Source organism: Trichechus manatus, unplaced genomic scaffold, assembly GCF_000243295.1.
Source record: "Trichechus manatus latirostris isolate Lorelei unplaced genomic scaffold, TriManLat1.0 scaffold00004, whole genome shotgun sequence".
Taxonomy (NCBI): domain Eukaryota; kingdom Metazoa; phylum Chordata; class Mammalia; order Sirenia; family Trichechidae; genus Trichechus; species Trichechus manatus.
In genome coordinates, this window is record NW_004443940.1 from 33864000 (window position 1) to 33879343 (window position 15344).

The 15344-nt window shown below is 42.8% G+C and overlaps 1 protein-coding gene across 1 annotated transcript in view; it reads left to right on the plus strand.

Annotated features, from left to right (window-relative positions):
* The window catches only part of TMEM131 (transmembrane protein 131), a 144038-nt gene that overhangs the window by 104875 nt on the left and 23819 nt on the right, over window positions 1-15344 (plus strand). Inside the window, exons 25-30 of the mRNA XM_023734176.1 lie at window positions 1736-1887; window positions 2286-2428; window positions 2836-3022; window positions 4249-4434; window positions 5247-5405; window positions 5802-6400. Coding sequence (XP_023589944.1) covers window positions 1736-1887; window positions 2286-2428; window positions 2836-3022; window positions 4249-4434; window positions 5247-5405; window positions 5802-6400 — 1426 coding nt within the window. The remainder of the gene's footprint in view (window positions 1-1735; window positions 1888-2285; window positions 2429-2835; window positions 3023-4248; window positions 4435-5246; window positions 5406-5801; window positions 6401-15344) is intronic.

A 15344-nucleotide genomic window follows, 5' to 3' on the forward strand; every position in this document is an offset into this window, starting at 1 on the left:
GGCGGTCATTGGTGGTAGCCAGGCACCATCTAGTTCTTCTGGTCTCAGGCTGATGAAGTCTCTGGTTTATGTGGCCCTTTCTGTGTCTTGGGCTAATATTTTCCTTGTGTCTTCAGTGTTCTTCATTCTCCTCTGCTCCACGTGGATTGGGACCAGTTGACCCATCTTAGATGGCCACTCGCTAGTTTTTAAGACCCCAGACGCCACTCACCAAAATGGGATGCAGAACATTTTCTTAATAAACTTTGTTATGCCAATTAACCTAGATGTCTCCTGATACCAAGTTCCCCAGACCCCCGCCCCTGCTACTCTGTCCCTCGAAGTGTTTGGTTGTATTCAGGGAACTTCTTAGCTTTTGGTTTAGTCCAGTTGTGCTGACTTCCCTGTATTGTGTGTTATCAAAAGGCAACTATTCTTAAAATGATTGGTAACTGGCTGTCAAGAAGTCATAAAACATGACTTCTTAAACTAAGCTATTCTTTAAACTTTAAATCATCAAGTATTTATAAAACAGTATGTGCTTAGCCTTCAAAATGAAATTCGAGGAGAGATGGTATGAATTAGAAATATTTTTACAAATAAAAAGTACGATATGTTAAAACAAAAATCATAGAAATTAGCCAGTGATAGAAATTGAAGTTTATTGAATATACAATTTGCAAATCAGGGTAACATTTTGACTAAGCCAAAAATGAAACCCATTGCCGTGGAGGCAATTCTGACCTGTAGGACAGAGTGGAACAGCCTCACAGGGTTTCCAAGGAGCCGCTGGTGGACTCAGACTGCCAGTGTTTCTGGTTAGCAGCCGTGCTCTTAACTGCTGTGCCACCAGGGCGCCAACGTTTTGACTAGAATGTCAGAAATGTTCCGAAGATCAGAGAACCTCGAAACACTCTTAAACCAAATCATATTGGCCATGGAAAAGGGGTCGGAACAGCACTGAGAAATTTGTGGTCAGGAGGGATTTCCATATGGCATTGTCTTGAAGAACAATGAAAATAATTACCAGTTTACCCTAAACTTAGCTCCTGGTCTGACCGTTGGAGTCTGTTTCCCAAAACTGACCTAATTCTTCAAAAGAGCACAATGCCCAAAGCAAAAAGTTTTACTAGTTTATCTAGACTGTTGTTTGACTTAAAAATGGCTTTTAGGAACCAGTTTGTTCAAGGCTCGAGGTTCAAGAAGGACACCTAAAGGCAATGCCTGTGGGTACCCCAGCTTCCGTGAAAGCTAAGAATCTGCATTCTAGGAGAATGAAAATGGTTTCTCAGATGCAACCTTCAGAAACTTCAGTCAGTTACCTTCAGAGGGGGTGGGTGGGAAGCAGTGACGGGGAGGTGAGGTATAAGTAGGAGTTTGGGTGCTGGGTGTTGGTTACACGGGTATTTACTTTGTGCTAAAGCATTGAGCCATTCTTCTTAAGTTTGTGTACTTTTCTGTTATGTGTATTATATTTCAAAATTCAAAAGGTTAAAAATAACAATATCTTTATACCAACACAAATGCCTAGTGCAGCTTGAGGACTTTGGGGGCAGAACAACAAGGCCCCTTTTTGGGTTGTCACTGGCTGCCCAGCTCTACCTGCCAGCTCACCAGTGTCTCAATCACAAGGAATACAGTTGCTTCCGTATTTGATCAGTTTGGGGAACTACATTGGATTGTAGACGGGGAAAGAAGAAACCTTTTTCCCAGAAACACTGTTAATGGCCCCTGTTTGTTTACCCAATGATTCAAGGCTCTTCCACTGCAGAGTTCAACGGGATTTACCGAAGGCGTCTCTCGACATTTCATTTTAAACCTAATTTTAAAACCTGGAGAGAAGAAATCTGTCAAAGTAAAGTTCACTCCAGTTCACAACAGAACTGTCTCTTCACTAATCATAGTCAGGTAGGTTCTGTGATTCAGGGGGGAGTTAAGTTTTAGTGTTTAACACAGCAGTTCTGGATTTGTTTCAAGATAAGTTTGCATACCTAATTTATAAAATAGGGTATCCACTTTGTCCAAAACACACACACACACCCCTCACGCTTAATGAACGAACCTTTCTGATTACATTTGTAGCTGAAAAACATGAATAGTATCTTATTGCCATTATGTGACTCTTAAAAATGAAAAATTCTCATTCTTCTCAGTATACATATTTTTGAAGTCTTAAAATGTAAATTTTTGTCTGCAGTTTATTATTTCTACATGGTGGTTTATAAAATTACAGTAGAAATTATATATATCAAAAGATTGCACAAATTTAATGGGAGGAAAAATCAGTAATTCTTGTTCTTGCGTAGAAACAACCTGACTGTAATGGATGCTGTACTGGTTCAAGGACACGGGACAACCGAGAACCTGAGGGTGGCGGGCAAGCTGCCAGGTCCCGGAAGCTCCTTACGCTTTAAAATCACAGAAGCATTATTAAAAGATTGTACAGACAGTGAGTATTCCAAACAGCTCAAGGGCACAGATTTCAGCATTTGCTTTCAGCAGTAAATAATTCCGAAAACAATAATATTTTCATATATGCACACATTTATATTAGTATTTAAGGAAACGCCCTGCCTTGCTTTCAGACCTGATAAGATGGTTTGATTTAGATACTAAAAAGATTTAAAGTATCAGTACTCAATGCATACCTCACCTGATTTGCTCTAAGTGTGAAACGCAAAGCATGGTTAACCTTTTGCTGTCTACAAGGACAAGAAAGTGGAGTTATTCTGATGAATTCTGTGGGGAGGGTTCTGAATCTCTGGCATACAGTAGTTCGTGAATGATGTATTAATCATTTGGATTGGGATCACATGATGCCAAGATTTATACTGCATCCTAATTTTTTTCCTTTAGCTTTGAAACTAAGAGAACCAAATTTCACGTTGAAAAGAACGTTTAAAGTAGAGAACCCGGGACAACTGCAGATTCACGTCGAGGCCATTGAAATCAGTGGGTACTCCTGTGAGGGCTACGGCTTTAAAGTTGTTAACTGTCAGGAGTTTGCACTGAGTGCCAACACTTCTAAAGACATAATCATATTGTAAGTATTTTCTTATTAGATGCACTGAATCACTAGCTTCTCACTAACTTTTCCTGGAGTTGTTCAAGCTCTGTATAAAGATAAATTTCCATATTTACAAAACAAAAAGGTCTTTATCCATAAATGTATTCATTTAACTATTTTTTACTTCATTTTTGGTTAGGATACTTCTTCATATCAAAATTGTGAGAATTCCCCTGTCTCCTAAGTGGATCAGATAATCTTAGAAACCAGTTTCAGAATTATTTTCAGAGTTGCATCAAAGCATAGAATGTTGGTAAGGAAATTGACTGTAAATTCAATGTCTCAGCAGCAGACCAGAGACTTCGCATCATATGTGTACAGTTTTTCCATGTTGTGCTTTTTAACAACATGGAATGTTTGGGTGAGAAGACAGAATGCCTATATTAGTGATAAACCCATTGCCATCAAGTTGATTCCTATTCATAGCGGCCCTATAGGACAGAGTAGAACTGCCCCATAGTGTTTCCAAGGAGCAGCTGGTAGATTCGAACTGCTGACCTCTTGGTTAGTGGCTATAGCTCTTTAACCACAGCGCCACCAGGGCTCCATATCAGTGATAGTTGCAGCATATTTAACAACTGATTGATTATTTGGTATATTATAAGGCTTATGTAATAAACATGATCCCTACCCCTTAAACGAATAATAATTTCATGATCTTCAGTGGATATTTACTTAATAAATAACGACATTACGTAGACAAGGCATTGTGCCTGCGACTTAAAGGAGCAACAAGAAACAAGACAGCTTTCTTCAAGGTGCGTATCATCTAGTTGGGGAGCACAGTCAACATAAAATGAAGGTAGAATCATTGTCAATAAGCAGTACTACAGAAGATGAAGAAAAGATCACTAGGGCGAGGATGGTTTTTTTATTTTAAAAGAAGAGTATTACAGGGAAGGCAGCTTGGGAGAAGAGTGTGGGTTTAGATAAAGGAGAAAGGAGGAGAGCAGGAAAGAAGCTTGGAAACCACCTTCTGAATTAATAATTCTGCAGAACTTATTATTGTTCTTTTATGTAATTTCTCCAATTATTCACAAAAGAACAGTTGTTCATGTCACTACCCTTATGAGGAAGTTAAGTAAAAGTATCAAACTCTAAAATTCTGTGTTATATCCCAAAGGTTCGTAGGACTAGTATTATGTTTAAACTGCTTGTGTATATTTTTAATACTTAGCCTTACTGCCCTCGTTCTGTTTTAGGTTTACTCCTGATTTCACAGCTTCCAGAGTTATTCGCGAACTGAAGTTTATAACAACAAGCGGCTCTGAATTTGTGTTTATACTGAATGCATCCCTTCCTTACCATATGTTAGCAACCTGTGCAGAAGCTCTGCCCAGACCCAACTGGGAGCTGGCTCTGTACATCATCATCTCAGGAATAATGAGGTACTTGGGTCTTCTTACGAGGTTGGTTGGCATGGTTGAAGTGCCCACTGTGGCCAGTAACTGTTCAGAGTGCTGGGCATACACCAAGGAACAAAACAGCCTCTGCCTTGATCAAGTTTACATACAGGTAGAAACAACCACCATTCTCAGGTCGTATAGACGACCGAAGTCTTTTTTTAACCTTTGAAATTTATTATGCAAATTAAGTACATGTTAATTTCTTAAAGGAAGAAACACTCATAGTTTACCAGGTAAAGTTACTTGATTTGGCATATAAAATTTACTCAATAGTATATTCCTCTTGAATAGTACCTGAGGAATGTGAAGCTGATTAGAAATATTTTTTAATCCTCAACATCCGTATCTTCTTATTTTTCAATATATTTCTTTATGTAGTTTGGGAATCAGATATACTCACCTTTAAATTAATTAATGTAATTACCCCACACAGCCTTTAAGGGAAGAGAGTTGGCCTTAGAGAGTTGAAACTAAAAGAAAAGATAGAAGAAGCTGCTTCTCAGGGAAAGAAAAACCATCCTGTAGGTTTCTCTTGTGACACACGTAATTGTGCTACATAAGCCTCCATGTAAGACGACAGTCATTAAAACTTAGTGTGCAGACTTTCATCCATAAAGCTTGTTCTTGTCTTGTGCATTATAAATTCTCTTAGGCGTCGTTTTTTTTTTTTTTTTTTTTAACGTATCAACTGTACTTTACCAAGAGGCTATGGTGTCAAATATGAAATCAGTATCGAGTGTTGTTACTCTTGCACTAACAAACGAATCTTCTTCTCCGACCTCTGTACTCCCCAGTGCCCTCTTCCTTCTGGTCATTGGAACAGCCTATTTGGAAGCTCAAGGGATTTGGGAGCCATTTCGGAGGCGACTGTCCTTTGAGGCCTCCAACCCGCCCTTTGATGTGGGAAGGCCATTCGATCTCAGGAGAATCGTTGGTATTTCATCTGAAGGAAAGTATGTTCACATGCCCGAAATAAATCCTCTAGTGTATATAGATTTGGCTATTAAAAAATAGGCTTCCTCTTTTCCTGTTCGCTCAGGGAAAAAAAAAAATCTTATATCTAATTACTTAATAAAACCCTGTGTATAGTGCTCAGTTGCCAGGCACTCATACCAGACACCATGTTTTCATTATATTGGTGAGAGTTAAAATATTCCTGGTTAGATCACTGACTCGATGCATAAATTTTCAGATAGAACAGACCCTACAGAATTGTGAAAATCGTCCCTGTTTCCTGCTGCTGCTTTTCTTAAAGTAGTTTATATGAGCAATGGCTGTACTGATGAAATATTTTCTAATACAGATTTTGTAGGTTGCTATTTACTGACCTGCAGTTGGTCCTTTTTCAGCTTGAACACGCTCACCTGTGACGCTGGTCACAGCAGGGGGTTCTGTGGAACTGGCGGCTCATCATCCAGACCCAGTGCAGGGAGTCATAAGCAGTGTGGCCCGTCAGTCCATCCACACAGCAGCCACAGCAATAGAAACTCAGCTGACGTGGAAAGCGTCAGACCCAAAAACAGTTCCAGTACCTCTGGCAGGACTTCTGCACAAGCAGCTTCCTCACAGTCTTCTGGCAAAACCAGCCCCCTTGTCTTAGATTCAAACGCAGCGCCCCAGAGCCACACAGCGGGCAGGAAGTCCAGAGGGGCCAAACAGAACCAGCAGAGCAGCCAGCACCATGTCCACAGCCCGCTGGAGCCACACCCTCCACCTCCGCCAGCACCGACAGTGCCTCAGCACCAGGAGCCGCAGCCCGAGAGGCTGTCTCCCACCCCCCTCGCACACCCTGCCCACCCAGAACGTGCCAGCAGCACAAGGCACAGCTCAGAGGACTCAGACATCACCAGTCTCATAGAAGCCATGGACAAAGACTTCGACCACCATGACTCCCCGCCCCTAGAAGTGTTTACAGAGCAGCCTCCATCACCATTGTCAAAAAGCAAAGGTAATCATCTGTTCCCACTGTCAGCAAAATGTGACTTGTGGGTGCTGTTGTGGTCGCAGTTCTGATAAACAGCTGATTTATTAGATGTTCTTCCAGCTCAAACTTACCTCCCGTGTTGGGCTTCGACGTCTCCATATCACAATACAAGCATAGGCGTCCATTTGTAAGTGTGTTGGGCATCTACTGTTTTTGTTTTCAGCCGCCTGTGATTATTGCTGATAGGTTAAGCTTTTTTTTTTAATTGTTAAAATTATTTCGAACACAGTGGTAAAACCGAGATTGTCTGCCTTTTAACTCAAAAATAGGATTTCTGCACAACCTTTACTTTAGAGCAGAGGTTGGCAGACTACAGCCAGCGGGCAGAAATGCCACCTTTCTTTGTAAGTAAAGTTTTATTGGAACTCAAGCATGTTCATTTGTTTACATATTGCCTGGCTGCTTTCATGAAACAGTGGCAGAGTTGAGTAGTTGCAACAGAGACCATATGGCTCTCAAAGCTGAAAAGTATTTATTACGTGGCCCTTTACGGAAAGAGTTTGCTGATCTCTGCTTTAGAGTTTTATCTACTATGTTAGCTATCTATTTCTGAGTAACAAATTACACCAAGACCTAGTGACTTAAAACAGTAACATTGACTGTCTCACAGTTTCAGTGGCCAGGAATCGAGGTGCAGCTTAGCTGGATCCTCTCGACTGTGGTCAAGGTGTGGGCGAAGGCGGAAGTCATCTTAACATTCAGCTGGAGGTGGATCCACCTCCAAGCTCACTCAAGTGGTTGTTGGCAGGATTCAGTTCTTCACGGGCTGTTACTGGACTGGGAGCCTCAGCTCCTTGCCGGCTATCAGCCAGAGGCCTGTCTGCTTTCCTCTGTGAAAGGCAGCTCACAACATGGCAGTTGGCTTCATCAGAACAAACTGGCAAGAGAGAGAGAAAGGTAGCAGGACAGAAGTCACAGTCTCCCATAACGTAATCTTGGAAGTGACATCCTTTCACTTTTGCGGTATTCTAGTCATTGAAAGTGTGTTTGAGCTCAGGCTCAGAATTCCACAAGGGCGTGAATACCAGGAGGTAGGAATTGTTGGGAGCCACCTTAGAAGTCTGCATACCACCCATACATAGGTAGGCTAATTTGTAACTTCCGGAATCAAAGTGTCAAAACCAAGAAATGGCTTCTAGTTGTATTTCAATTTTATCCCTTTACAGCCTGAACTTTTTGCATCTTCCTGTCTCTCCTGCGGCAGCCGTGCTAATACATATTACTCTACGTCTATTTAAATAGCTCCCTCACTGCCTTACCAAGGAGTGTGTTTGCCTTTAGTTTACACAGGGAATTTGGCCCAGAAACCTGCCATCCCAGAGGTCAGGTGCTTTCTTTGAGAGAATTTCCTAGTCCCATTGATACGGGGACTAGTTACATAGACATCTGTTAGAATTACGTGCATTTGGATTTGTAAAACGTCTTGAATATTATGTATTAATTCCTACAGAAATTATTAATAGCACTTAACATATTTTAGGGTATTTTTTATATTAATATAAAGTGAATGCTTAAAGTTCCTGTTTTTATTAGATCAAGTTATATATATGTGTGTTTTTGCCACATTGGGGGCATGATTAAAGTGAACATATACTGTCTTTATCACAAAGAAGGAATTTGGCTGTGAGTTCAATACCTCGCTTCCTGTGTATAAGTAGCCATCCAGTTCACTATGATGGGCCCATTTTTGTTTTTAGGGTCATTCATGTAGAACTTAAATTTTAAAATAAAATACAAAAATGTTTAATAATTTTCACAGTGGTCCTAGAGTAAACCTACTAAAAGATATTCAGTGATGGCACGTGGCATGGATCCCACTTTATTAGTGATTCTTGAACCCAAAAGGGGACAGTGATTACAAGCTTCAAATGAGCGGCTGCTCTGCTTGTTCTCCTTCCCACCCCTGCTGTTTGGAAAGAAAAAGGAGCCAGAATCTTTGTTTCTTTTTCTTCAATAAGTGTCTTTATTGAAGTATAACATACATATAGAAAACCAGTCTTTTAAATGAACACGAAAAGGCAGGCATTGGTCTCATGGTTGTGGAATACTAGTATTTCATAAAAGCATCAGCTGTCAGCTGGGCAGAACCTTTATGATCTCTCCAAAGCTTACCCCAGCAGCCCCGCAAGTAGTCATTGTGTTCACATTTAATACGAGCATTCTCATTTTAGAAGCAACCCATTCTTTTTTTCCCCCCTTATATTTCAAACAAAAAATTCTTCCTTGTTATCAGCTTATGTAACTTGTAGCTTTTGGAGACTGTTCAGAATGACCTCTCTTCAGATGAATGTAGGCTCTGTGAATCTTGCTTTCTCTGGGTTGAACAGCTCGCAGGCCATCCACCAACCATTTCTGTAGCCATCCCTCGTGTAGAAAATGGCACCCAGAAATTCCCTTGGTTCATGGTTGGCCTAAGTAGGGACTCGTGTAGCTGGATAATCATTGGATTCTGTACTTCTGTGGTTTCTCCCACCTGTAACACAGAAACTCTCGGGGCTGGGCAGAGGCGTTGCTTCACTGAGGGTTAAAACCTGGAAAGCTGTGAGCCTGGTGCAGTCAGTTCCCAGTATCTGCATTAACTGAAGAGAAGAAATTCCCATTTCTGGCTTAGGCGGTGTGACAGACCACTCTGTCTGGTAAGGAGAGGCCGAGTGGCAGGGGGTGAAGAAGCCAGTTTCTACCGTCAGGCAGGCCCAGATCAAATCCTGGCTCTACCACTTACTAACTGTGTAACTTTGGAGAAAATTACCTCTCAGCCTCCATTTGCTTATCTTTAAAATAAAAAGGATAGCTACTAGCTACATGGTAGGGTGGAACTACTGCTATGATTGGTGTTAGGAATAGGGCTGGGGGTGTGGCAGAAAACGCCACATCACTGTCTTCAGCCTGTCGAGTCTAAACGTGGCAGTGGAACATCCTAGCGGAAATGTCTGCTTGGTGCTTGATCTGAATGCAAGAAACGGGACAAGCAAAGGGCTAAAGGCAGAATCCTGAGGGCAAGCCCGACCGGAAGTCCAGCAGACAGCAAGGCGGAAAGCAGGTAGAAGGTGTGGTTAGCATGTCCCAGCAAGATCAGACAGTGCTCCACAGAGTCTGGCAGTGAGGAGACGCTATTTATGACCTCGAAACAGCAGTTTCTTTGAAGTGATAGGACCGAAAAGCAGGTTACCACAGCTTAGAGAGTAACTCACACCACACTGCTCACTGTGGCCGCTTCTCTGTGTGGTGAGGGGAGGGGAGGCTGAGTGAAGAGAGCGTTAACGCTTTAACCTGTATTTTCCATGTTGTTCAGTTTTTAACAAGAAACAAAGGATTTATAATTTAAAAAATAACAAACGAACATGACACCTGAAAATACCTGTGGGCCCTGGACAGAGGGCCAGTGGAGCTGAGAGCGGTGAGCTAGTCAGCACGTTGCTGCCATGACTCCACGTGTGTGACGGGCATTGCTGTTACCCTGTGTTTGTAGCAAGGAAACACGGTCTAAGAAAGGGTGCATCTGGCAGATCCGGAGCCAAGTCCAGGTCTGTCTGATTCTAACCACTTAACTTAGAACTTAGTATCTCCCGCCTCCGAACAGAAGAGAAGCAAACGAAGATAGAATTGGTAAAAGGGAACCCAAGGGGGTGGGGTGGGGTGAGACCCAGTTTAGAAGATTCTAGAAAAGAAGGGACACGCATTCCACAGAAATGTGGGAACAGATGAGCTGGTAGAGATGAAGAGGCAGCCCAGGGAAAGTTAGGGCAGTTTTTACTTGAACTAAAATAAGACTGAGTCATCTGCTGAGACTGAAGGGGGACGTGGTAGAGTAGAAATAGAAATTAGACAGTTTGGGATGGTCAGATTCCACAGAGCTTAAAGTACCGTGATCTGGAGTCCATGGGAAACGAGACTTGGAATCGCAGAGTGGCCCCCCGGACAACACTAGGGCCCGGCTGAGGGTCCCGGTGGCACTGCCGTGCGCTGGTGTCGTGTTCTGCGTCGTGCTCTTAGCCCAAGGGTGAAGAGCCAGTGTCGGGTAGCTGGAGTGAGACAATGCTGGGGTTCTGTAGGACAGACAGCGTGTCAGGAGGGTAATGGCGGAGCCGGACTATGTGGCATTACCAGGACAGGGAAGGGCCTGAAGCCAGAGGAGCCTCACAGACAGGGAGAACATGGACATGTCAAGCGATGAGAAGTCTCAGCAAGTCCAGGAGCAGATATGGTAGGAGCGAGGGAATGATAAGGTCCTGTAGTCTGAAAATGAGGTGTGAGAGCTTAAGGTATTAGAAAAGAAGCAGCCTGGGCAGTAACAGGTTCTTAGGTGCAGCCTTGGAGCCCTGGTGGCACAGTGGTTAGGAGCTCAGGCTGCTGACCAAAAGGTTGGCAGTTCAGATCCATCAGCCGTTCCTTGGAAACCCGATGGGGCAGTTCTACTCTGTCCTCTAGGGTCACTATGAGTCAGAATCAACTCGACGGCAACAGGTGGGTACAGCCTTGGAAATGGGATGCTGAAGTGTAATGGAAATAACAGTCATTGATGATGGAGAGGCCACAGAGCTAGAGGTCCACAGTCCTTGCCCAACACTCTTGGAGCCATGTTGTCTGGGAGTTCAGAATTTTGGAAGGATCTACAGTGCACATACTGTGTGAGTCATAAGACCATAAAAATGGTCTTGGTTCAGCTTAGGTTGTGCCACCAAAAGAGTTTAGTCATACGGAATTTTGTTTCTAAATGAGTTAAACCAAAAAAACCCGTTGCCATCAAGTCAATTCCAACTCTTAGTGACCCTAAAGGACAGAGTAGAACTGCCCCATAGGGTTTCCAAGGGGCAGTTGGTGGATTCAAACTGCTGATCTTTTGGTTAGCAGCCAAGCTCTCAACCACTGCGCCATCAGGGCTCCCTAAATGAGTTGGGGTTGGGGGAGCTTGGAGAGCTTTTCAGAATTCAGAGTTACAAGTAAGAAATCGTCAGCCTGTATAAGGTTTAGTGTCCAGATAAGGGGCGGTCGAGGGTGAGAAGTCCATGGGTCTGGACCTCAGTGAGTGTTAGGCAGATCTGTAGTCAGCAGTAGTGAGTCCAGGTAGAGTGTAGAAGAATACAGGGTGATAGGTAGTTGTCCTAAACATAGGGGAGTCTAGGTACAGAGATCTGACTGGTCACCCCTCCTGCCTTCCAAGCCTGCCTGCAAGGAACAGACAGACAAGATTCAAAGCTAAAGGTACCAAACCCATCCCAAACTCCCTCCCTCCAAAAGCAGCACATCTGGTAAGCGTTTGTGGCACCTGAAGCTTGGTTGGTGGGCTTCCCACTCCCTCTTCCACTGCAATATGTAGCCCCACAATCAGAGAAACCAGTCCTTGGAGTAGATCCAACCTGATTCGCCCAGCACAGGTGGAGAAGCTGGACAAGAGTGAGCAAAGAGAAGGGTTAGTTCTGCCTTAGGGAAGCAGGCCCTCTTGGGTCAGCTTCCCATGGGAGCAGGAACTGTACGTGGCCAACCCTTACAGAGGAATCCTCTCTCGGAAGAGAAAGTGTGGGGTAAGGTGGGCCTCACTCCTCAGATTCTGGTCTAGGAATGAGCAGTAGGACTAGCGGCAGCATCACCAACTGGGAGCTTGTCACAAATGGAGGACCTTGGGCCCCCTCCCAGGCTGCTGAGTCAGAATCTGCATCTGACAAGATCCACAGTGACTTGGATACACTGTGTAGGGCATTGTAACTGTACCACCAGTGACATGTAACCCCGTGAACATCCTTGGGAGATGAGCCCTGGTCCCATCCAGCGCTTGTTTGGGCGGGCAAGGGGTTACCCTGAAAGAGTGAAGAATGCCAAAAAGAGACGGAGCTGTCCCCTCCAAATGTTACATCTTCATGTTTGCTGTTGAATGTAAGTGATACTCTATTTCTGGCATAAACAAATCCAAAATCTAAATTAGCATAATAATTTTATGAAGACTCTAAATAATTGAGTTCTGTATGCCATAAAGTTCTGATTGTACAGTCTTTCTTCCGCTAATCCTGTATATCTGATCATCTGTACAGTGATCTAAAGATACAAGAAAAACTAGAACTAAACAGAGTATGAGTCTTCTTGCAAATTTGGGATCAATCCCTGCCTTGAATAGGAGTAAAATTTTTCAATTAATGGGAATTCTTTTCTAACTTCTCTTGTGCTAAGCAAGGATCTTACATATATAAGCACGGAGCTTCGTTAGACAAAAGATATGATAATGACTGTGTTTGGCAAACAAGATTTACTTTAGTTTTAAAGAGTTCCTGAAGAGTTTTCTTCATATGCATTTTTTCGTACAACATACTCATGTCAAAGTGTCATTTTGGAACAAATAAGGGGAAATGAATTTACATGACCTGTACTGGAGCCGTGGTGGCACAGTGGTTAAGAGCTATGGCTGCTAAGCAAAAGGTCGGCAGTTCAAATCCACCAGGCGCTCCTTGGAAACCCTATGGGGCAGTTCTACTCTGTCCTCTCAGGTCACTGTTGACTCCACGGCAGGTTTGTGTTTGTTTTTGTTTTTGTTTTTGTTTAATGGGTACTGACCCGAGTAAATTGTGTGTCAGTCCGTATTATTTATCCTTGTAAACAATCAAAAGAGGAGGAGGAAGAACAAACTTGTGCCACTTTGGTGGTCCTCTAGAGGTTCTTCGGTGATGCCCCTGTCTGGCGTCACAATTGACACTGCGTGGCCTGACTTACGTCCTCAGCTGCCGGGGACTACCCGTGTTCAGAGCAGCCATCTTGCTAGTGATTGAAGCTTTCTTGAAGTAATTCTTTTGGGTGGAAATTAAGTGATTTAAAGTGGGGGAGAGACAACCAAAGCCACTTGTCCAGACTAGTGATTACAATTCATCTACGCACTACTTAGCGAGGGCAAAGAAAAAGCCAGTGAGTGGATTTTTTTTATTTTATAATTGATGGTTTAAATTATAAAAGCACATGGGAAACAATGAATGAAAGACGAAAAGAGATTTTTTGATGTTTTATCTGTTTTTTAGCTATGGCACTATCTCAACAGGAACCCAGAGTGAAGTTAGCTGTTACCATTAAGTGTTAGATTTCCTGGCTAAGGCCAAAAGAAAACATTGTTGAATAGCTCTGCTGCAGGAAAAGGGAGCGTAAGAGTTCATCTGAAAAGACAGACTTTGCCAGCATGAAATTTCTGCTTGACTCTTTAAGAAATTGAATAATATATGAGCATTATGTGTCTGTTGAAAAGAATATGGGAATATTCTTCACATCGACGCTATGTATGGGCCCTTTGCAAAACCTGACACCGTAACACGAAATCACAGCTTTGCATCTGCATCACACCCACTAGATGTACGCGCACCCTCAGCCACACACACAGCATTTGTGGTGCCTGTGGGTAGGTATGGACTCAGTCAGTTCATACTGGAATTATCTGGCAAGCGCCAGAACCTCACTGTCAGGTGAAGGCGAACCACATGAAAGCGCAGAACAACCATCAGTAGATGCCAACACGGAGGTGGAAGGGATGTTGGAATTATCTCACATAAGTATTAAAGCCAAACCCAAAAAAAACCTAACCCGTTGCCGTCAAGTCGACTCCAGCTTATAGCAGCCCCATAGCACAGAGTAAGTAGAACTGCCCCACAGGGCTTCCAAGGAGCGCCTGGTCAATTCGAACTGCTGACCTTTTGGTTAGCAGCCGTAGCATTAAAGCAGCCACTATAAAAATGATTTAGTGAACAATTATGAACATGCTTGAAACAAATGTGAAAAAAAAAAATAGAAAGTCTCAGCAAAGAAATAGAAGATATAAAGAAGAACATAATGAGAATTTTAGAATTGAAAAAGGTCACTATGAGTTGAAATTGACTCAATGGCAATGAGTTTTTGAAAAATATAATAATTAAAAATTCACTGTATGGTTCACTAGCAGAGTGGAAGGGACAGAGGGAAGGAATCAGTGAAATTAAGTATAACTGATTCCAACTCATGGCAACCGTATAGGACAGAGTAGAACTGCCCTATAGGATTTCCGGGGAGCGGTTGGTGGACTCAAACTGCTGACCTTTGGTCAGTCATATCACTTAACCACTGTGTCACCAAGGGTCCGACTTAAATATAGGAAATAGAAATTATATGATCTTAATTAGAGAGAAAATAGACTGTTGATACTATAGACCGGTGATTCTCAGCCCTCGTTAACATGAGAATCTCTAAAGGAGCTTTTTGAAAATACGCTTATGTCCAGGTTCTACCCAGAACCATTTAATCATAACCTCTTGGGGTGAGATCCAGACAGCAGTGTTTTTGAAAAGCTCCCTGGTTATTCTGAAGTGCTGCAGGCTGAGAACCGTTATTACTGACCATGAGAACCCAAAGATGTTCTTAGGATGTTTCACTCAGCTTTGGACCCTTTGGATTTGAATGGCTTGTGTTAATGAAAGTGAGCTCCCAGGAGCAATATGAAGGGAAAAGAGATTTCCCCTGGGAAGATCTAATGAGTACGCCAGCGAAGAGCAAAGCAGGTGTCTAAAGAATGGAAGTACCAGAGAGAACGAGAGTGTTGGGACCCAGCAGTGGGGAGGGGACACCTCAGTGTCCAGTAAACAGAGAGGTCGTGTCCACTGATGAGCGACAAGAGGCCGTTGGCTTTGACAGTTAAAGGGTTGTTGACGAGCTTTTCAGAATCACATTCATTAAGGAGTTGGACAGAGTCCAAGTGCAGCATATTGAGAAGGAAATGAGAGATGAGGACTTAGAGGTAAAAAGTGTAAACTGCTCTTTAGTGAAACGAACTTTTTTTACCCAAGTTCACACCTTAACTACTGGTTTGTTCAGTGTTTCTTTTTCTCCTTTATTTGTGTATCCATGGTGTCAAAATTTAAGTTCAGTAAAAACAAAAAAAATTTACTCCAGCCCTTTCCTATAATGATAT